Source organism: Notolepis coatsorum, assembly GCF_963971535.1.
Source record: "Notolepis coatsorum genome assembly, chromosome: 8".
Taxonomy (NCBI): Eukaryota; Metazoa; Chordata; class Actinopteri; order Aulopiformes; family Paralepididae; genus Notolepis; species Notolepis coatsorum.
The window spans coordinates 41,881,230-41,903,084 of NC_140172.1; the positions used below are offsets into that span (position 1 = coordinate 41,881,230).

At 43.0% G+C, this 21,855-nt stretch overlaps 1 protein-coding gene across 5 annotated transcripts in view; it reads right to left on the reverse strand.

The window, feature by feature from the left end:
- Positions 1–20,070, reverse strand: part of LOC311233177 (serine protease FAM111A-like) — a 42,796-nt gene extending 22,726 nt beyond the window's left edge. For 4 of the 5 annotated variants that reach the window (XM_084320077.1, XM_084320074.1, XM_084320075.1 and 1 more), the window contains exons 1-6: positions 19,598–20,070; positions 19,213–19,456; positions 12,631–12,737; positions 10,742–10,813; positions 4,348–4,419; positions 1,028–1,105 (exon numbers count right to left, since the gene is read on the reverse strand). In XM_084320077.1, the coding sequence (XP_084176203.1) occupies positions 1,028–1,105; positions 4,348–4,419; positions 10,742–10,813; positions 12,631–12,702 (294 nt within the window). In that variant the 5' untranslated portion in view covers positions 12,703–12,737; positions 19,213–19,456; positions 19,598–20,070. The remainder of the gene's footprint in view (positions 1–1,027; positions 1,106–4,347; positions 4,420–10,741; positions 10,814–12,630; positions 12,738–19,212; positions 19,457–19,597) is intronic. The other variant, XM_084320076.1, reaches the window with a different exon arrangement.
- Positions 20,071–21,855: the final 1,785 nt, after the last annotated feature.

The following is a 21,855-nucleotide window of genomic DNA, read 5'->3' on the forward strand; positions in this document are numbered from 1 at the left end:
GGACAGGGTGGTACATTCCCTTAAGAAGCTGTTAGAAGCTGTTCCATGTTCCACTTCCCTTTATCGATAGAACATTTTTGCTGTAGGCGGTCTTTCTAAAATGGACCTCACAATCCCCTCTGGTGTTTGACCTAGTGGCTAATCCAGTGTTCCTTTTCTCGTGGATAAACTCCTTGAGAGGGGGAGGGGCTAATCTGTGCAGGCATTTATATACAAAGCAGGAACTTTTATAACGTCTGAGGTTTTCAAAATTAAAAATTTGATGCTTATCCAGGATTTTACAGTGGTGGTATGAGTACTGTTTCCTGTAATATACCTTCAATGCTCTGTTGTAAAGTTGTTCTATGGGTTTCATGGCTGTGGCCCCAGTAAATGACCAGTTTAGAAGGCAATATTCAATGTGGGAGAAGACCATACAGTGTAGGTATGTCTTTGCGGCTTCAAGTGTTAGGGAGGGCCGTATCTGCCTGCCTATCTGTCTGAAACTGTCTGTCTGAAACTGTCCGTCTGAAGCTGTCCGTCTGATGCTGCCTGTCTGAAGCTGCCTGTCTGACGCCGTCTGTCTGAAGCTGTCTGTCTGACGCTGCCTGTCTGACGCTGTCTGTCTGAAGCTGTCTGTCTGAAGCTGTCTGTCTGAAGCTGTCCGTCTGATGCTGCCTGTCTGACGCCGTCTGTCTGAAGCTGTCTGTCTGACGCTGCCTGTCTGACGCTGGCTGGCTCACTTGGAACACAGCCAGAACTTAGAACTTGGACCATGGGACTCGGTAAGTCAGCTAATGGCCATGCATTGATTACACTACTGGCAAGTGTTTCATACCACTTTATTCTGAGCTATCATTCATTTGCAGAATAGTAATGTGGGAAATGTCATTTTATAGATTTGTGGATTAAATAGGTAATTCAATTGCACAACACACTAAATCCTATTATTATTATTAGTAGTAGTAGTAGTAAACTAATATTTTCTTTAGTTGTGGACGAACCTGAATTATATGATAATATCATTATATATCAATGTATGACAGACCTTTGGACCAGGAAGCTCATGTGGAGGTTGGTTGGATGCGCCTTGTTGGGTGGCTGTCTTGCCATTTGGGTTAGTCTTCTGTAATAGAAAATAATACATGTAGAGTAAATCAATAACTACATTGCCAAAGACAGCACTAGATTTTCTATATATTTAAAGTGAAGCCAGCACGCTTCATTTTAAAGCGGACCACATTTCCAGACCTCTCTCTCATTGAGCCATGGTTGTGTCATGGACTCATGGTACCAGACAGTGTCTGTTGTTATTCCATCATTTATTTTCTTTGTTGACAACCTGGACCGTGCTCCACCTATTTTTCAAACTTTCTATAAAAGCACTCTTGTAATTGATAAACCCAATAAACCAAAACATTAAAAAACTATTTATTTCAGCAAATCTCTTACAGCTTCAATAATTATCTTCTGACCACCAGATGGCAGCAATGAGCCATTGTATAGAAAGCATTGCCTCTCCTATAACGAAAGCCATGAGTCAAATTTATCATGAATGGTGCATTTTATATAGCACTTTACAATTGTGTTCCTCACATTCACCCATACACTCACACATTCACACACCGATGGCAGAGGCAACCATGCAAGGTGCCAACCTGCTCATCAGGACCAATAAGGGGTTAAGTGTCTTGCTCAAGGACACTTCGATGCGCTGCCCGAGAGGAGCATGAATCGAATCGGGAACCATCCGATTACCAGACAACCGCTCTACCTCTTTGTAAGTACTGTAGCGACCCTGGGATTTGGGTCGGTTGGTCAGCCGAGCTGTCACTCTGCCAACCTGGGGCTGGCAGCGACACTATTGGTCGTGCGAGCCGGGGGTTGGCAGAGGGGAGGGGGCAAGGGCTGACCTGGAAAAGGTATACGAGGGTGTGGCACCTAGGGTGCGGTCTCTTGAGGCATGGGAAGTTGGGAGATGAGTCTTACAATGGCAGGCAGAGGTGATGCACCCAGACTTGTATACCTGAAGTTGCAATAAAGACCTGAGTGAGAACTATAACAACTGCCTCGAGAGTCGTTTGAGTCGATTGATTGAAAACTGTATTAACAGATTGCAGAATGGGTACAATACAGTACGGCTCAATACACACAATTGTTAAGGGGATGCAGACCAGAGAAAGACTTTCGTCTTGTTTACATAAGGGTCCTCCATTTTCAATTCATCAAGACATTTATGACATACAAGACATACAAATATACAGTAGCCTACTACTGTGTAATAAAAAAAGAGATCATAGAAAAATATACATCCGAGGGGGAAGAAACTGTACATTGGAGGGTGTTGAGTGGGGGGTTTGGGGGGAGGGGTGGTGTGATTTTGACATTTACCGGGCCAGTTTCTAATTGCAGCCACCCCGTGGTCACGCAGGACCGACAGAGGAGGGGGAGAACGGGAGGAGAAGAGGGGAGGACATGCTGCAAATGGTCACCGGGTGTGGGAAGCGAACCCGGGACGACCACTTCGCGACTCAGCGCGCTATGTGGTGTGCTACTGGAGCGCTACTGGAGTTTGTGGCTCATGATTTTAAAACGTTTTTTACTTTAGATGATGGGCGTGTTCACTGGGTGTACCGGCTTTTGGTCTCCCAAACGTCATGGACCGAGATCAGATCGGGGTAAAACTTTTCAGACGCACTTTTCAGCAAACAATCCAGTTGAATCATAGCATCTGTCTGTCCATCAGTCTTTTGGTCTGTCAGGCGGTGTCATTTTTATATTTTTTTAAGATTTGTTTAATGTTTTGCAATGACATAACAATAGACATGAAAGGATCATGCCAATCGGCCAGATGGTGATTCTGTAATCACAGGTCAAATGTGAAAAGCCATAACTTTTCACTGTAGGCCTGTTTGGGCTTCAAATCTTCATCAGTAATTATCATAGAATAATCAAAGTTTCATTATTTTCTGCTCAGGTTAAATCACATATCCAGGCAGCAAGAACAGAAATGGGGGGGGGGGTTCCTGCAGTCAAATTGGTTGCAATCTATCACAAATTCTGTTTTTGCTTTATTAACCTCTTAAACGTCGGACGTCGTCGTCGCGGCATTTTCCCCTCGCCTATTGGCTTCGGGCTGCGTTTTTCCCGATCAACCAATACATTGTTGGAAAGTAAAATTGTCCACCGTTCGATCGACACCATACTCAACCTATTGGGTGCTTCCAGTCTCGGGTTACAAGACCAAACAACCGACGAGCGTCATTTGACAAGACACTTTTCACTGTAGGCCTGTTTGGGCTTCAAATCTTCATCAGTAATTATCATAGAATAATCAAAGTTTCATTATTTTCTGCTCAGGTTAAATCACATATCCAGGCAGCAGGAACAGAAATGGGGGGGTTCCTGCAGTCAAATTGGTTGCAATCTATCACAAATTCTGTTTTTGCTTTATTAACCTCTTAAACGTCGGACGTCGTCGTCGCGGCATTTTCCCCTCGCCTATTGGCTTCGGGCTGCGTTTTTCCCGATCAACCAATACATTGTTGGAAAGTAAAATTGTCCACCGTTCGATCGACACCATACTCAACCTATTGGGTGCTTCCAGTCTCGGGTTACAAGACCAAACAACCGACGAGCGTCATTTGACAAGACATTCGGACAAGTGACCACCTGAACGGACCGTCGGACCAGTCACCTCTGATGGTAAAAATTATTGACCGCCTTTGTAGCCAATGAAATTCTAGAGCCAACAATATGCCACGCGAGGGCTTTCAACGACAAAGGGGCAGAAGAAGACCAACAAGTTCTTTGTTTTGACTTGCGCGTCTGAATGAACGGACGGTCATTTTGGATAATAATGCAGAATTATTGCCAGTACACACATTACAAAAACATGTGTAAAACACTCATTTTCCATGGGATTGTTATCAACCTTGGACCTGTACTAGATACGACTTCAGGCTATGGAACCGTTATGTTTTCCAGCTCCTACCTCTCAGCTGGAAGTCAAAAACAGGCATCTGGCGACAAGTAAACAAAAATGTGAGTAAACAAAACTTTTATTTCATTGTGTTCAAACCTCTGTCTATTACATTAGCACTCAGAGTGATTCTTCCTGTTGTGAAAGAAGGTTCAGAGTGTTTCCTTTCAAAAGAGACCAGACTCGCAAATTACTTTGGGTATGCAATCGTCAGGCGTGTTATGCAAAACTAGCCCCTTTTTTGCCTGATGGATAAGAGGTTAAATAGAATATTCTATTAGACTGAGAAAAGAAAGAAATCTGATTAGTCAACTAAGATTTTCTTAAGTCAAGGACAATCCTAATTTTTGTACGATAATATAGCTACAAATCAATGAATGGCCGACCTTTGAACCAGGATGTGGAGATTGACTCGATGCTCCTTTCTGGCTGGCCGGCTCGTTATTTGGACGCGTCTTCTGCAATAGAAAATACACAATACATACAATTTAGAAAAGTACTACATCACCAATGTACTCACTACTAAATTTTGACATTGCTTGATCTAGAATGTTGTCAAATGTAGCTTGTATTTCCAGCGCGCACACACACACACACAGACACATGGGGCAAACGCTGATATCTCTGTGAAAATAGATCCGATTACCCCAGGACTGGTAAAATAAATTGCTTACCTCAGATCAGATGTTCTCCAAAAAGATTATTCCAATCCCTGATCCCAATTCCAAATATCGATCGCGTTTATTGATTCAGCGTTGGGTACTGTAAATATGTATTCCACGTTGTTTTGCGGCTCAGCGATCACTTCGGTCTCTTCAGATGGCTTGACGGAAAAATCCAATGGGGTGCAGTTACACAGGGAGAGACGATAGGGGGTGGTATTTTCCCAATGGAGCTCAAAGAGAGTCTGCAGCACTAGAGTGAGGCTCGATTGATGAAATATGAATTCAAATCGCTAATAAATAAAAAATACGACAAACAAACGCTATATAGCGTTGGTGGCATTCAACAGTCGGCATGAACTAACGACAACGCGCCCATGGCACTCAAAGTGTTAAGAAGGTATTACTAATTTACTATCTATCTAGCTAGCCAGTTCCAAGATAATGCTTGATTTTCTCCTCCCAGACTGACGCAATAAGTCCAAACATTAAGTCCATCATGTGGACTGTTGTATTCTGTTGTGGTTAAAACTAGGGATGTCTGATATTATCGGCCTACCGTTATTATCGGCCGATATTGGCATTAAAATGTGATATCGGAAATTATCTGTATCGGTTTTCAAATTATTTATATATTTTATTTTACATTTATTTAACCGTTATTTACCCAGGCAAGCAAGTAAGAACAAATTCTGATTTTATTTATTGTCAAAAGTATGCATAATGTTGTGTTAATTCCACGACAAGAGATATGTAATGTTAATTACCTGAAATTATTCTGTTTTTTGGGGGGGGGAAACCCTGCATATATCGGTATCGGTTGATATCGGTATCGGAAATTAAGAGTTGGACAATATCGGTATCGGTAAAAAAGCCAATATCGAACATCCCTAGTTAAAACATTTGTTTGCATGTTGCGCTGTGGCTAAAGACCTTTTTGTTCCAGGACCTCATGTGCTGCCTGTCTGAAGCTGCCTGTCTGTCTGCCTGTCTGAAGCTGCCTGTCTGTCTGCCTGAAGCTGCCTGTCTGTCTGAAGCTGCCTGTCTGATGCTGCCTGTCTGTCTGAAGCTGCCTGTCTGACGCTGCCCGTCTGACGCTGCCCGTCTGTCTGTCTGACGCTGCCTGTCTGTCTGAAGCTGCCCGTCTGTCTGTCTGACGCTGCCTGTCTGTCTGAAGCTGCCTGTCTGTCTGAAGCTGCCTGTCTGTCTGATGCTGCCTGTCTGTCTGATGCTGCCTGTCTGTCTGAAGCTGCCCGTCTGTCTGTCTGACGCTGCCTGTCTGACGCTGCCTGTCTGAAGCTGCCTGTCTGTCTGCCTGTCTGAAGCTGCCTGTCTGTCTGCCTGAAGCTGCCTGTCTGCCTGTCTGAAGCTGCCTGTCTGTCTGCCTGAAGCTGCCTGTCTGTCTGCCTGAAGCTGCCTGTCTGACGCTGCCCGTCTGACGCTGCCCGTCTGTCTGTCTGACGCTGCCTGTCTGTCTGAAGCTGCCCGTCTGTCTGTCTGACGCTGCCTGTCTGTCTGAAGCTGCCTGTCTGTCTGAAGCTGCCTGTCTGTCTGATGCTGCCTGTCTGTCTGAAGCTGCCTGTCTGTCTGAAGCTGTCCGTCTGCCTGTCTGAAGCTGCCTGTCTGTCTGTCTGCCTGAAGCTGCCTGTCTGAAGCTGCCCGTCTGAAGCTAAGATTTAAAGATTTGTTTATTAAGGACAATGCAAATTAATGAACATCATTTACATGAGTGTATGCATAACATCACAGCATGATAAGGACGTAAATATGCCGGGAATAGCACAGGGCTAATTTCCACCCGTAGTCCTAACATAAAACAAACACAAAACAGACCATACAACGTTCATTCATAAAAACTGACATCACTGACATGACCACACTAACATGACATTCAGTCAGTACAACATCACTAACATCCCTAATGAGTGCATATTTGGCTGTCTAACAGCCATTTCCTGAGTTGGCCCCTAAAGGTGGACAGGGTGGTACATTCCCTTAAGGGGACCGGAAGGCTGTTCCATGTTCCACTTCCCTTTATCGATAGAACATTTTTGCTGAAGGCGGTCTTTCTAAAATGGACCTCACAATCCCCTCTGGTGTTTGACCTAGTGGCTAATCCAGTGTTCCTTTTCTCGTGGATAAACTCCTTGAGAGGGGGAGGGGCTAATCTGTGCAGGCATTTATATACAAAGCAGGAACTTTTATAACGTCTGAGGTTTTCAAAATTTTAAATTTGATGCTTATCCAGGATTTTACAGTGGTGGTATGAGTACTGTTTCCTGTCATATACCTTCAATGCTCTGTTGTAAAGTTGTTCTATGGGTTTCATGGCTGTGGCCCCAGTAAATGACCAGTTTAGAAGGCAATATTCAATGTGGGAGAAGACCATACAGTGTAGGTATGTCTTTGCGGCTTCAAGTGTTAGGGAGGGCCGTATCTGCCTGCCTATCTGTCTGAAACTGTCTGTCTGAAACTGTCCGTCTGAAGCTGTCTGTCTGAAGCTGTCCGTCTGAAGCTGTCCATCTGATGCTGCCTGTCTGAGGGTGGCTGTCTTGCCATTTGGGTTAGTCTTCTGTAATAGAAAATAATACATGTAGAGTAAATCAATAACTACATTGCCAAAGACAGCACTAGATTTTCTATATATTTAAAGTGAAGCCAGCACGCTTCATTTTAAAGCGGACCACATTTCCAGACCTCTCTCTCATTGAGCCATGGTTGTGTCATGGACTCATGGTACCAGCCAGTGTCTGTTGTTATTCCATCATTTATTTTCTTTGTTGACAACCTGGACCGTGCTCCACCTATTTTTCAAACTTTCTATAAAAGCACTCTTGTAATTGATAAACCCAATAAACCAAAACATTAAAAAACTATTTATTTCAGCAAATCTCTTACAGCTTCAATAATTATCTTCTGACCACCAGATGGCAGCAATGAGCCATTGTATAGAAAGCATTGTCTCTCCTATAACGAAAGCCACCTGTCAAATTTATCATGAATGGTGCATTTTATATAGCACTTTACAATTGTGTTCCTCACATTCACCCATACACTCACACATTCACACACCGATGGCAGAGGCAACCATGCAAGGTGCCAACCTGCTCATCAGGACCAATAAGGGGTTAAGTGTCTTGCTCAAGGACACTTCGATGCGCTGCCCGAGAGGAGCATGAATCGAACCGGGAACCATCCGATTACCAGACAACCGCTCTACCTCTTTGTAAGTACTGTAGCGACCCTGGGATTTGGGTCGGTTGGTCAGCCGAGCTGTCACTCTGCCAACCTGGGGCTGGCAGCGACACTATTGGTCGTGCAAGCCGGGGGTTGGCAGAGGGGAGGGGGCAAGGGCTGACCTGGAAAAGGTATACGAGGGTGTGGCACCTAGGGTGCGGTCTCTTGAGGCATGGGAAGTTGGGAGATGAGTCTTACAATGGCAGGCAGAGGTGATGCACCCAGACTTGTATACCTGAAGTTGCAATAAAGACCTGAGTGAGAACTATAACAACTGCCTCGAGAGTCGTCAATAACGTGAAACTTTGAAACGTTACAGTACATTGATTGATTGAAAACTGTATTAACAGATTGCAGAATGGGTACAATACAGTACGGCTCAATACACACAATTGTTAAGGGGATGCAGACCAGAGAAAGACTTTCGTCTTGTTTACATAAGGGTCCTCCATTTTCAATTCATCAAGACATTTATGACATACAAGACATACAAATATACAGTAGCCTACTACTGTGTAATAAAAAAAGAGATCATAGAAAAATATACATCCGAGGGGGAAGAAACTGTACATTGGAGGGTGTTGAGTGGGGGGTTTGGGGGGAGGGGTGGTGTGATTTTGACATTTACCGGGTCAGTTTCTAATTGCAGCCACCCGTGGTCACGCAGGACCGACAGAGAACGGGGAGAACGGGAGGAGAAGAGGGGAGGACATGCTGCAAATGGTCACCGGGTGTGGGAAGCGAACCCGGGACGACCACTTCGCGACTCAGCGCGCTATGTGGTGTGCTACTGGAGCGCTACTGGATTTCCTGGTTGTTAAACAAGTTTGAAATGATCTGTAAAGAACATTAAATACTTCACATACCAAGATAATACTGTTCTGACAGCACAATATTGATGTAATTAAGAGATTCACTGAAATAATTACTTTTGAAATGCATAGATTTACTAAATAGCTGGCGCTAAAGCATGGTCCAGGTTTTGTAAACAAAGAAAATAAATGATGGAATAACAAGCTTTAATTACATCAACTGTATAAAATATAAAATAATATTATGTTTGCTGGTTGACAGACCCAACCTCTTCACAAAGGCTAGTGAACAGTCTGGAGTTTGTGGCTCATGATTTTAAAAAGTTTTTTACTTTAGATCAGTGGTGCCCAACCAGTCGATCGCGATCGACAGGTAGATCGCGGGCTGATTTCAAGTAGATCTTGATTAATAAAATTTGATTATTTAAAAAAAAAAAAAAAAATTGCTAAATCAACTCTGCCTCTCCTTGTTAACTACAACAAGCAATGCTGTTTGTTATTTAAGATGAGGTCGGACTCGGCACTGACAGATTTGTGTTCATTATGCTGCTTTTATAAAGCCTCAAATGACGGCTTACATACAATATACAATTTTGGCTGGTAGCTCTCGGGCTAGGTGGTAAATAAAAAAGTAGATCTTGGTTCAAAAAAGGTTGGCCACCCCTGCTTTAGATGATGGGCGTGTTCACTGGGTGTACCGGCTTTTGGTCTCCCAAACGTCATGGACCGAGATCAGATCGGGGTAAAACTTTTCAGACGCACTTTTCAGCAAACAATCCAGTTGAATCATAGCATCTGTCTGTCCATCAGTCTTTTGGTCTGTCAGGCGGTGTCATTTTTATATTTTTTAAAGATTTGTTTAATGTTTTGCAATGACATAACAATAGACATGAAAGGATCATGCCAATCGGCCAGATGGTGATTCTGTAATCACAGGTCAAATGTGAAAAGCCATAACTTTTCACTGTAGGCCTGTTTGGGCTTCAAATCTTCATCAGTAATTATCATAGAATAATCAAAGTTTCATTATTTTCTGCTCAGGTTAAATCACATATCCAGGCAGCAAGAACAGAAATGGGGGGGTTCCTGCAGTCAAATTGGTTGCAATCTATCACAAATTCTGTTTTTGCTTTATTAACCTCTTAAACGTCGGACGTCGTGGCATTTTCCCCTCGCCTATTGGCTTCGGGCTGCGTTTTTCCCGATCAACCAATACATTGTTGGAAAGTAAAATTGTCCACCGTTTGATCGACACCACACTCAACCTATTGGGTGCTTCCAGTCTCGGGTTACAAAACCAAACAACCGACGAGCGTCATTTGACAAGACATTCGGACAAGTGACCACCTGAACGGACCGTCGGACCAGTCACCTCTGATGGTAAAAATTATTGACCGCCTTTGTAGCCAATGAAATTCTAGAGCCAACAATATCCCACGTGAGGGCTTTCAACGACAAAGGGGCAGAAGAAGACCAACAAGTTCTTTGTTTTGACTTGCGCGTCTGAATGAACGGACGGTCATTTTGGATAATAATGCAGAATTATTGCCAGTACACACATTACAAAAACATGTATAAAACACTCATTTTCCATGGGATTGTTATCAACGTTGGACCTGTACTAGATACGACTTCAGGCTATGGAACAGTTATGTTTTCCAGCTCCTACCTCTCAGCTGGAAGTCAAAAACAGGCATCTGGCGACAAGTAAACAAAAATGTGAGTAAACAAAACTTTTATTTCATTGTGTTCAAACCTCTGTCTATTACATTAGCACTCAGAGTGATTCTTCCTGTTGTGAAAGAAGGTTCAGAGTGTTTCCTTTCAAAAGAGACCAGACTCATGCATAAGTGGTTCAAGAATAAATCGCAAATTACTTTGGGTATGCAATCGTCAGGCGTGTTATGCAAAACTAGCCCCTTTTTTGCCTGATGGATAAGAGGTTAAATAGAATATTCTATTAGACTGAGAAAAGAAAGAAATCTGATTAGTCAACTAAGATTTTCTTAAGTCAAGGACAATCCTAATTTTTGTACGATAATATAGCTACAAATCAATGAATGGCCGACCTTTGAACCAGGACGTGGAGATTGACTCGATGCTCCTTTCTGGCTGGCCGGCTCGTTATTTGGACGCGTCTTCTGCAATAGAAAATACACAATACATACAATTTAGAAAAGTACTACATCACCAATGTACTCACTACTAAATTTTGACATTGCTTGATCTAGAATGTTGTCAAATGTAGCTTGTAAAAAGATAAATGATGTTGCTTTTTACAAGGATCATGGAGATGGGGAGTTAGAGGTGACTAAGAGTACTTTCACAAATCAACATGTTACGAAGGATCAGATTAAACCGAATATATATATTTACTACTTGATATACATTGCATAATATTTGTATATCGTCTGATATCCCTTGTGTATTCTTTGTACATATACACGGAATATCCCTTTTACCTAGTACAGACCATAATATTTCGTTCTCCTATTGGATAGCGATCCACTAGGCGCCACTGCCATACCCCCAAGGTCTAGTACAAAGTCACCGCCAAGGCTTGCCTGGACATGCTCGGTTCGGCGCAAGAATACGAGACAGGAATAAGGCTGGTACTAGATTATTCGCCGTACGTATAAATACGTCGCAGGTGGATACAGCAGCACTTAGCCTAAAGTCAAGTTAACCTAGAAACGTGTTACCCTCAACCGTAAAAGCCTTCATCACGAGTCAACGACCAAGTGAAGTGAGCAACCGTGCGTCTAAATAGAGCACTTATAACCGCGTGCGAATAGGACAGTAAAAGTATCAGAGCTTAGTGGAATAACGTCAAGTTCGACCTAGTTAATGTGAAGTACCGCGCACCGGAGAATCTACACCGGTGAATGCAGAGCCCTTTTCCGGCTGGATTATTATTATATTGCTTTGGTCCTGTGGCTGTTGGAGCGGAGGAGAATCGTCTACACCCACTACTGTGTGGGATTTACCCGTGAGGAACATCACTCGAGCCCGTCTCTTGGAGAGGCTGGCTGGCTTTCACCTATGCTGCACGCATACTTGGATTACAGCTGCTGCTTTCGTCTGCCGATCAAGGGAGTAATGTACCGACTCCCGTAGCTGGAGCTTATTGATTCCCCGTTGATCCAGAGTTTGCATTCGAACATTTCCTCCCCCTGCTGGCCTACAACCGGAGGGACCCTACTAGTATCTCCCGCTGCCCTACTAGTGTACCATAGATATAATTCCTAAGATACAGGTGGTATTCATTATCTCCTGCGTAATATGATAATGGACTTACGTTATTGATTTACTCACGCACATTCTTTCGCCTTATAAGCGCGACCCTACGTAAAGTATTGTAATATACTATCATTGCTGCTAATAAATATTATTATAACCCAGATTTGTGTGGAACCGTGTCATTGTGGAGGTGTTCATATCATATACCTGTGTACTGTATGGCCAGTAGTAATGTACATAAGACGGTAGTGGTTTAATGATACCATACTTATTAATACAGTCAGGGAATTGTACCCCTCAGTTACACAACACAATGCTGGTCTTTATAATATACACTGACTGTACAAAATATTAGGAATGCCTGCTCTTTCTACGAAACCAACTGAGCACGAGAATCCAAGTGAAAGCTAGGATCCCTTATTAACCTAATCTACTATATACTTTACTCAAGAAGGGTAAATGTAAGAGAGGTACTTAAGGGACAACTAAGCAGAATTGACATGTTAATTACACCATAATCAGTTCACCCTCCTAGTGAGTTGCACCCTCTTTTAAACAACACTTAGTTGTTGCAAGGCTTAAAAAATAGTATGTTCCTGGTGTTTTGTAGATGTATTCAAACTGAAATAGAGTGGAGTCCAAATATCTTGGGGGGGGGGGGGGGGGGGGGGGATATTATACTTTTTACTTTAATTAAATTTACACTGAATAACTGTACCTTTAAAAATGAGTCCAATGTTGTCTGGGAAGTGGAACTGGTGTCCAATGCGTCCAGTTTTTTCTTTGGCATGTTTTAATAGCACTGAAACAGGAGATGGCTCTCACCTAAGGTACAGAAAGCAAATTGATTAGGATATAGGCTGCAGCCAACTTTGTCCAATATTTTGCTCTTAATTCATATTTAGTCAGAGTTGTAAAGATCCATCTGGGGTTGGAAGAACTATGGAGGACTGTAGAGACTCATTCAAGCGGATTACATTAAAGTGAAAAAGACACATGAAGTAAATATTGACTCATAAAGCTCATAATGTTGAATGGGGTATTTCCTGAAAAAGATTACATGTATATCTCTGATAAGCACTAAAAAAAACAGCTCGTTCTGCATGATTGCATGTGGGAAACACAATTATACACATTTGTTGATTAAATAATAAATAATGGGTTGTGTACTTGTGGCACCTGCTGGCCAGGAGCGGTACTGTCTGCGTTTTAATTTTTTGCATGCATTGATTGATTGAAAACTTTATTAACAGATTGCAGAATCGGTACAGTACAGCTCAATACATACAATTGTTAAGGGGATGCAGACCAGAGAAAGACTTTCGTCTTGTTTACATCAGGGTCCCCCATTTTAAATTCATCATAACATGACATACAGATAGACAGTACTGCTACATCTATACATTTATGACATACCAGATTATACAGTACTTTTTGTGATACAAAAAGAGTCCAGAAAAGAGAGTTTATACATTTGACATAGAAACTGTACATTGGAGGAGGTTGGGTAGGTGGGGTGGGGTTGAGTGGGTGGGGGGGGGGGCTGTACATTGGAGGTGGTTGGGTGGGTGGGGTGGGGGGGGTTGGGTAGGAGGGGTGGGTGGGGGACATTGTAAAGTATTTTGTTGCTGCTGCGAGGAGCGACGAGACACCGCCATTATCAGCAGCTCTCTCTCTCTCTCAACAATAACAGCAGCTAGTCACTTCCGGTGAGAGTGGTGGTGGTCGTGCTTCCGGCGCGGAGGAGGACTGCTGCTGTCAGCTATGTTTGTCTGTGACTTCACACTTCATTGACACAGACAGATTGCATTTGCAACAACCAATTTTATATATCCATATTCCATGGATATTGGAACCTATTAACGTTAGTCCCACCCCACCTCCTCCAATGTTTCTTCATCAAATGTATATACTCTCACACTTTGACAACCTAGGATGGCTTACAACAGAGTACAGCAACTTGCAATGGGCCTGGTCTACAAGATACACTATACGACTAAGGTACCCATGTACATGTCAAAATACTTCCCAAACAGGGGAGGAAATTAGGCCACTTTACTCGCCAAATGCGAGTATTTTTTACGTTTGGCGAGTGATTCATGAAGACCACTCGCCAGTCTGGCGAGTATACAAAAAAAAAACATTCTGCAATCACTGCACTGGCAAACGGTGCGCGTCTTCTGAGTGCTCGCTTTAGTTGACAGTGCCACGAGAGCACTGCACAAGACCACCCGCGGACATATAATGTTTAATAAAAGTTTGCACAGTACTGGCCAACCCGCGGACATATAATGATAAAAGTCCTGCGTTACTAGGCTAGCCATCAGGAGCACTCGCAAACGGATAACGTTAAACACAGCAGAAGATGGAAAACAGACAGACTGACCAACGGGGAACTGCATCCAACCCTAGTACAACCCTCGAGTATAAGTTACTAAGGACACATTTAAATCACAGAGGTGTAATGTTAGTCTACTGGAAATGTATACAGTGGTTAGCTTCTAGTTTTAGCGATAGCTGCTTGCTAGCTAACGTTAGCCCCGTGTGCTCAAAGCAGCCAGCTAGGTGTATCTGTTATGACTATAATGTTTCCAAAAAAGCACCGGACTACGACGTAAGGTTAGACATTTTATTTCATGCTCAAAAGCCCCTGGCTTGCACATCGCAGTCACGAAAGGGGCTAGCTAAGCTCAACCAGTGCACTGTGTACAACAGCACACCAACCCAACTGACGTTATCACAACACTTGACGGTACTGTCGTAAGACCACCGTGCTGTCTTAAAGGCACAGTGTGCCTACCCAGATGCATACACAACATTGACGAGGCTTGACAACCGAGGTTCAAAGTTAACTTGATTGATTGAAAACTTTATTAACAGATTGCAGAATGGGTACAATACAGTACGGCATTTTCAATTCATCATAACATATGACATACAGATAGACTACTGCTACATCTATATATTTCACATCTATCTATACACTTCACAACATACTTCGGTTTTTTTCTTTCACTGCCCAACCCAGTCCAACCCAGCATCTTTCACTGCCCAGTTCAGCCCAACCCAGTCCAGAATAGATACCTCTTTCATGTTAATATGTTTTATGCTAATATTGTGAAGAGTAGAGATTAATGTTTTATGCTAATACATATTTTAAAGAGTAGAGACACGGTGTGATTATTTTACTATGATTGAAAATCTATTTAGACGAAGACATACAAAGAAGTAATTATCACAATTAGCGATTTTTTTTGTCTGGTAAAAAATCTGTTTGGCTGGTAAAAAAAATCAGATACTCGCCAGTTGGCTGGTAAGCCAAAAAGTTAGTTTCCTCCCCTGTTCCCAAAGGTCAGTGAATACCACGACACCAGAGGAAGCTCAACAAATCATGTTAAACCCAGATTCGGCTCAAACAAGGGACTAAACACGTTTCGCAATTATCAATGTGGAACGCCCTACCCAAAGCTGTAAAGGAATGTGAATCCCTACCCACATTCAAAACCACTCTTAAAGAGCACCTACGGGAGGCTGCAATTCGAAACTGGCCACCGTAAATGCCCAAACCCCCCACCCCCTCCTAATAGACAGTCTCCTCCCCACCGCACGTATATTTCTCTCCCACCCACCCCCTCCTAATGTACAGTCCCCTCCCCATCATATGTATATACTCTGTCAGGATCTATGAGTAACAGTACTGTATATTTGAATACCGTATATGTCACAAATGTATCAGTACTAAATACCTATATGTCCCTATGCCATAAATGTCATGTATGTTGAGTATGTCATAAATGTCAATATGAAATGAAAATGGGGGACCCTGATGTAAACAAGACAAACGTCTTTCTCTGGTCTGCATCCCCTTAACAATTGTGTGTATTGAGCCGTACTGTATTGTACCCATTCTGCAATCTGTTAAATAAAGTTCTCATTCATTCATCAAAGTAGAATTCTTCGTCTGTGGGGAGGGGGGGGGGCTCTGTGATGTCCGAGGTGGGGGATCCTTTGATCAGGGTGGGTGTCCCGCGGTGGGGGGGGGGGGGCTGTGTTGTTATTATTTGGTCCGTGTGTGAGGGGGGGTGGGTGTGATTCTTTATCCTGTCCTGTCCTGGTTCATCTGCTAGCGTCTGTGTGTTGATTCCATCCCGCCGGCTCCCTGTGGTGATGTCTCGCTGACCGGATGTGTTGATTGCTCCGGTGTCGGGTGGGATGTAGACACCCGAAGCCATCGTTGCATCCTGTAGCTCCAGCGGCCAGACCCAGTCGTCGCGTCTGGGTTCGCGTCCTGACGTGGCTGTGTCCGGGGTTTAGCTGCACGTCTCCCGAGAGTAGCAGGATAAGGGACAAAAAAGTATTTCGTCCATTCTGCCAGTCGGGGGCCTGTTCTTTTTGTCCGGATTAGCCTGTGTGAATGGTCGCTGTCCCCACGGTGCTTATGCTCCGTGCCGTTTTGAAAATAGAAGTCGCCGTGGATTATTTTATACTTGTCTAGCACAGTCTCTGGAGCGTAACAGAAAGAAGCATTTTGTATAAAAGTATTCTGTACTTCTGTATGACAACTAATAAAGAAACTTGAACTTGGATCTCCTTTTCCATTTTGTTCTTCTCTCCTCTTCTGTCTGGTTGAGCTTCATCGTAGAGTAGAGGTACGAATCCGTTATCCAAAACATAACAAGGAGAAAATGTGCGCCGTCTCCGATGACCAACAGTTTGAACAGATAATCGTACGTTTTCGCCATTCAAATACATTAATAGCTAACCGCGTAATGAACTGGAATCCCCCCTCGCATGCAGACTTTTTCTTGCTACACAGTAAAAAATACACTGCACAAATTTTACTGTGTACTTTTTGAGTAATTTGAGTTTCAAAGTCCTCAAGAATGAGCATTTTCGACTAACTTTGATGTGGGATAAAAAAAAACATTTCTTCCATAAGCAGTTTATGAAACTGCCACGGTTGTACTTAGTACTTCTTAGACTACTTGCACAAATAATGATTTTTTTTACTGTGTACTTTTTGAGTAATTTGAGTTTCAAAGTCCTTTCCATAGAACAATGAGCATTTCCGACTAACTGATGTGGGATAAAAACCATTTCTTTCATGTGTATTAAGTACAAACATGGCAGTGTCATAAACTACTTATGAAATAATAGAAATTAACCACATGCCATCCTTTACTTTGAAATCCTCACCGGAAGTGTTCCTCGGTGGAATTGTCTGTAGCTTTAGTGGTCGAATATATAATACTGCACGTCCTATTGATTCGATGTTCAATAATACTGCACATACGAAACGTCCTATTGATTCGATGTTCAATAATACTGCACATACGAAACGTCCTATTGATTCGATGCGCAGTCAATGTCATATTAAGTATTTCTGTAAGATCTACTTGTGAGACTGTATTCGAAAGTCAACAGCTTCCCAGGGTTGTTTGAATGCATCCGTGGTTGTTTTAATGCATTACCGTAAACCTGGAACTAATCGCGCACTCGAAAAACAGGAGCGTCCGGTTTGACCGCGGTCTCGAGTAGGGGGTATCTGCAGAGCCGCAGAGCCAGGCTGGACGGGTTGGAGGCGGTCTGGACAAGTATTAGTGGTCTGGACAAGTATTGCGGATGAGGGGGGGGGGGGGGGGGCTCTCTCGCTATGTGTTGGAGTGCGCAATGTGTATGCGCATGCGTGTGGACTGGAGCACGTGAGAGTATAAAGAGTCAATTTTTTCCTAACTCTTTCTCACATCACAACAAGAAGAAGAACTCTTTCACAGTGTGGTGTGCGCGCACTGCGCCGGCAGAACAAGAAAATGGCCCTGTGTGTAACTGCAGCCGTCTCTGTGCTAACAGTCACGTTTTCAGTACGAGAAGACAAGACAAAACTTCTTTCTCTGGTCTGCATCCCCTTAACAATTGTGTGTATTGAGCCGTACTGTATTGTACCCATTCTGCAATCTTGTTGAAATAAAGTTTTCATTCACTCAAAATCTGTGTTAATTTTTTATTTTGCATACTAATGTTCTGTGTCTTGAGTCGTACTTGTATTGAAAAACTGATTTTATATGTCTGAGGAGAAGACCGGTACTCATCATCTTCGTCTCCACAAAAAGAAAAATGACATGTGAAGTATGTTGTGTGCCAGGTTCAAACAGTGCTGTATATGTACAGTTTATTCCTACTCCTATCCAAGCTCCGGGAGGGTCATCAAAGAGAAGTCTGGTCATCAAAGAGAAGTCACCTATTCTTAGTCCTTGCCCCACAATGGTGGAATGAACTACCCACCCCAGTTAGGACAGCCGAATCCCGTCTAATCTTTCGCCGTCGACTAAAGACTCACTACTTCAACCATTATCTAAATAAAAAAAATCTAACCCTAACTAACCTTACTGTCATGCACTTGTCCTAACTAACCTACACTGTAGCACTCTATTATTACTAGATCTGGTATGTCATAAATGTCTAGATGTACACTTTATGAACATTGTTACTGAGACGAAAGTTAAGTTTACTCTATTATTACTAGATCTGGTATGTCTAGATGTAACATTACTGTCTATGTACAAGTTTACTCTATTATTACATGTCATAAATGTCTAGATGTAACATTACTGTCTATGTACCTATGTAAACGAGACGAAAGTTAAGGTTGAAAATGGGGGATCTATGTAAACGAGACGAAAGTGAAGTTGAAAATGGTGCGCAGTAGTGCAAATACTTGTCCAGACCGTCTCCAACCCGGCTCTGCACCCCCTATTGGAGGTCTCTGACGAAACGTTCCAAATTCCATTGGCAATCTGTGCAGCATGCGCATGGGTAGCCCCTTTCGTGACTTTCGGTTTCTATTCTTGCAAACCGAAAGTCACGAAAGGGCCTAGCGCATGGGGAGTATGTGAAGGCCGAGAAAGTTCTGCAGTCGACGACTTAACTCTCTACATGCTCTTTGCATCGATAGTAAAACAGATTTTAATCACACTTGACCTATAGATTTGAATACCTACTTTTGATTTGTTATTCAAATTAGGCTACACTAGTCACGATCTGTCTTATCAGTAATGTTATTATTACAAACAATTCCATGTATCTACATTTTAACATTTGAGTCACTCACAAAAAGCACTAGCCTTCATTTCATAATACATCAATTGTTGCTCATTTGGCTCATCTTTTCACCCAATCAATCCCCGTCCAAACTAGACGAATAAGAAATTATCATTCTAGATCTTGGTATCAGATTCGAATCCCTACTATTTTCTTTTTTTTGCCTACTTACTCCATGAAATTAAACCAGGTAGATACTCACGATGTGTGTCCAGTCAACAGAAAGGTTAGGAAGAACTTGAAACGTCTGCCGTCTGCTGTCGTGTAGGGTGTGTAGCGGCACTGAGGTGAAGATGAGTGGAATGGCGTCGGTGAGAGGAGGAAGGCACCACGTATCGTATCGTATCGTAACACATGCATGCCATTGCTGGGGGCAGACCTGAACCAGCTTCAGGGAGCACACCTTGCTGCTTCCAGTGATAGATCAAGGACTGCTTCCTGTGACACTGTAAGCAGATGACAAACACAGCTTAGTAAGGAACAGTGAACTTGATGAATGAAGACATTTATACATTATTTCCTAGATCAATTAAAAACAGGATTAATGCATTAAATATCTTTAATGCAAGTGCAAGTAGAAAATGTACCCAATACAGCCTGGTGGTAGCTGTTTATTGCCACCGCTGTCGTCCCAAATAGCTTTTTGATGTTGTCCATTCGCTTCTTGTTTTTGTTGTTGTTGAAGTGTTCTAGGATGTTTCTCATCAGGAACAGATGGGTCGATGGTAGTTGCTGCGTTAAAAAGTAATTGTTCTTTCTCATTTGTGCAAACAGTTGTTCTGCAACTTGACTGTTTACATGTCCTGCAGTTTGAGGGACTATTATTATTATTACTAGATCTGGTATGTCTAGATGTAACATTACTGTCTATTTACAAGTTTACTCTATTATTACATGTCATAAATGTCTAGATGTAACATTACTGTCTATGTACCTATGTAAACGAGACGAAAGTGAAGTTGAAAATGGTGCGCAGTAGTGCAAATACTTGTCCAAATACTTGTCCAGACCACTAATACTTGTCCAGACCGCCTCCAACCCAGATACCCCCTACCCCCTAGGATGCTGGCGCGGAGTTTGGAAGTTGATGACAGAAAGTTAAAGTGGAGGCGGCACCGGAGTGGAGGGTGGGACCATAGATATCTATATATATCTATGGGTGGGACGCTGTTGGCGTGTACCGCTTCAGCAACGGATCCTATTTCCGGGGTTGCCCTGATTGGCCGTGACGGCCACGTGACACGCGGCAGCGAGAGAGGCCGCCGCTGTGTTGTACTTGAACGCGGACGCGACCTGCCGCGACGCTGGAGTTCAGCTCGAGTTCACTTCGCCTTTGATTGATTGATTGATTGAAAAGTTTATTAACAGATTGCAGAATGGGTACAGTACAGTACAGCTCAATACATACAATTGTTAAGGGGATGCAGACCAGAGAAAGACTTTCGTCTTGTTTACATCAGGGTCCCCCATTTTCAATTCATCATAACATATACATGACATACAGATAGACAGTACTGCTACATCTATACATTTATGACATATCAGATTTGCAAATACAGTAATGTTTGTGATACAAAAGTGTCCAGAAAAGGAGTGTATATACATTTGGCGTAGAAACTGTACATTGGAGGAGGTTGGATGGGTGGGGTTGGGTGGGTTGGGTGAGGGCTGTACATTGGAGGTGGGGGGGGGGGTAGGGGACACACACACATTTTACACTGTACATTGGAATACTGACAAAGCCTTACTTGGTCATTTACTGTACAACTAGGTTAGGACATTTGTAGGGGCCAGTTTCGAATTGCAGTCTCACGTAGGTGTTTTTTGAGAGTGTTTTTGAAAGTGGGTAGTGATTCACATTCCTTTACAGCTTTAGGTAGGGCGTTCCACATTGATGTGGCATAATTGCGAAACGTGTTTAGTCCCTTGTTTGAGCCGAATCTGGGTTTTACATGATTTGTGGAGCTCCCTCTGGTGTTGTGATCGTGGTATTCACTGACCTTTGGGAAGTATTTTGACATGTACATGGGTACCTTGGTCGCGTAGTGTATCTTGTAGACCAGGCCCATTGCAAGTTGCTGTACTCTGTCGTCTACTCTAAGCCATCCTAGGTTGTCAAAGTGGGCAGGGGTGAGGTGGGTTCTAGGAGTCAGGTCAAGTAGTAGTCTGACTAGCTTGTTTTGAGATGTTTGTAATTTGTTTTTTAGTGCCTTTTGAGGTGCTTTGGTACCATGAGGTGCAAGCATAGTCGTAGTACCCTTGAATGAGTGCTCCTGCTATAGAGTCTTCAGGGTATTCTTGTTTACCAGAGAGGAGATCCGGTACAAGAATCGCGTTCGTTGGTTGACTTTTTTTATTACATTGGATGCCATTTTGTCACAGGAAAGATTAGCCTCTAGGATGGAACCCAGGTAGGTAATTTCATCTTTCCTTGTGATAATATTGTCACCCACTGTAACCGAGAAGCCGTCGGTCTTGCTGAGTTTGTTATTTGAACCGAAGAGAATGGACTCTGTTTTGCCCATGTGTAATGATAGTTTGTTGTCGGCGAGCCATATGCAGATTTTGCCTAGTTCCCGAGCTGAGGGCTTTTTCAACCTGTAACTTGTTCTTGTCAGAGACCAGCAGGGCTGAGTCGTCCGCAAACAGGAACAAGTTGCAGTCACAAGCTGACGACATGTCATTTGCATAAATTAGGAATAGTAGCGGTCCTAGTATGCTTCCTTGTGGAACACCACAGCTCACTGTGAGGGGGGGGGATAGGGTACCGTTTACTTCCACCATCTGTTCCCTCCCCTCCAGGTAGGATTGTATCCAGCTCACTGATAAACCAATTGCTTTTAGC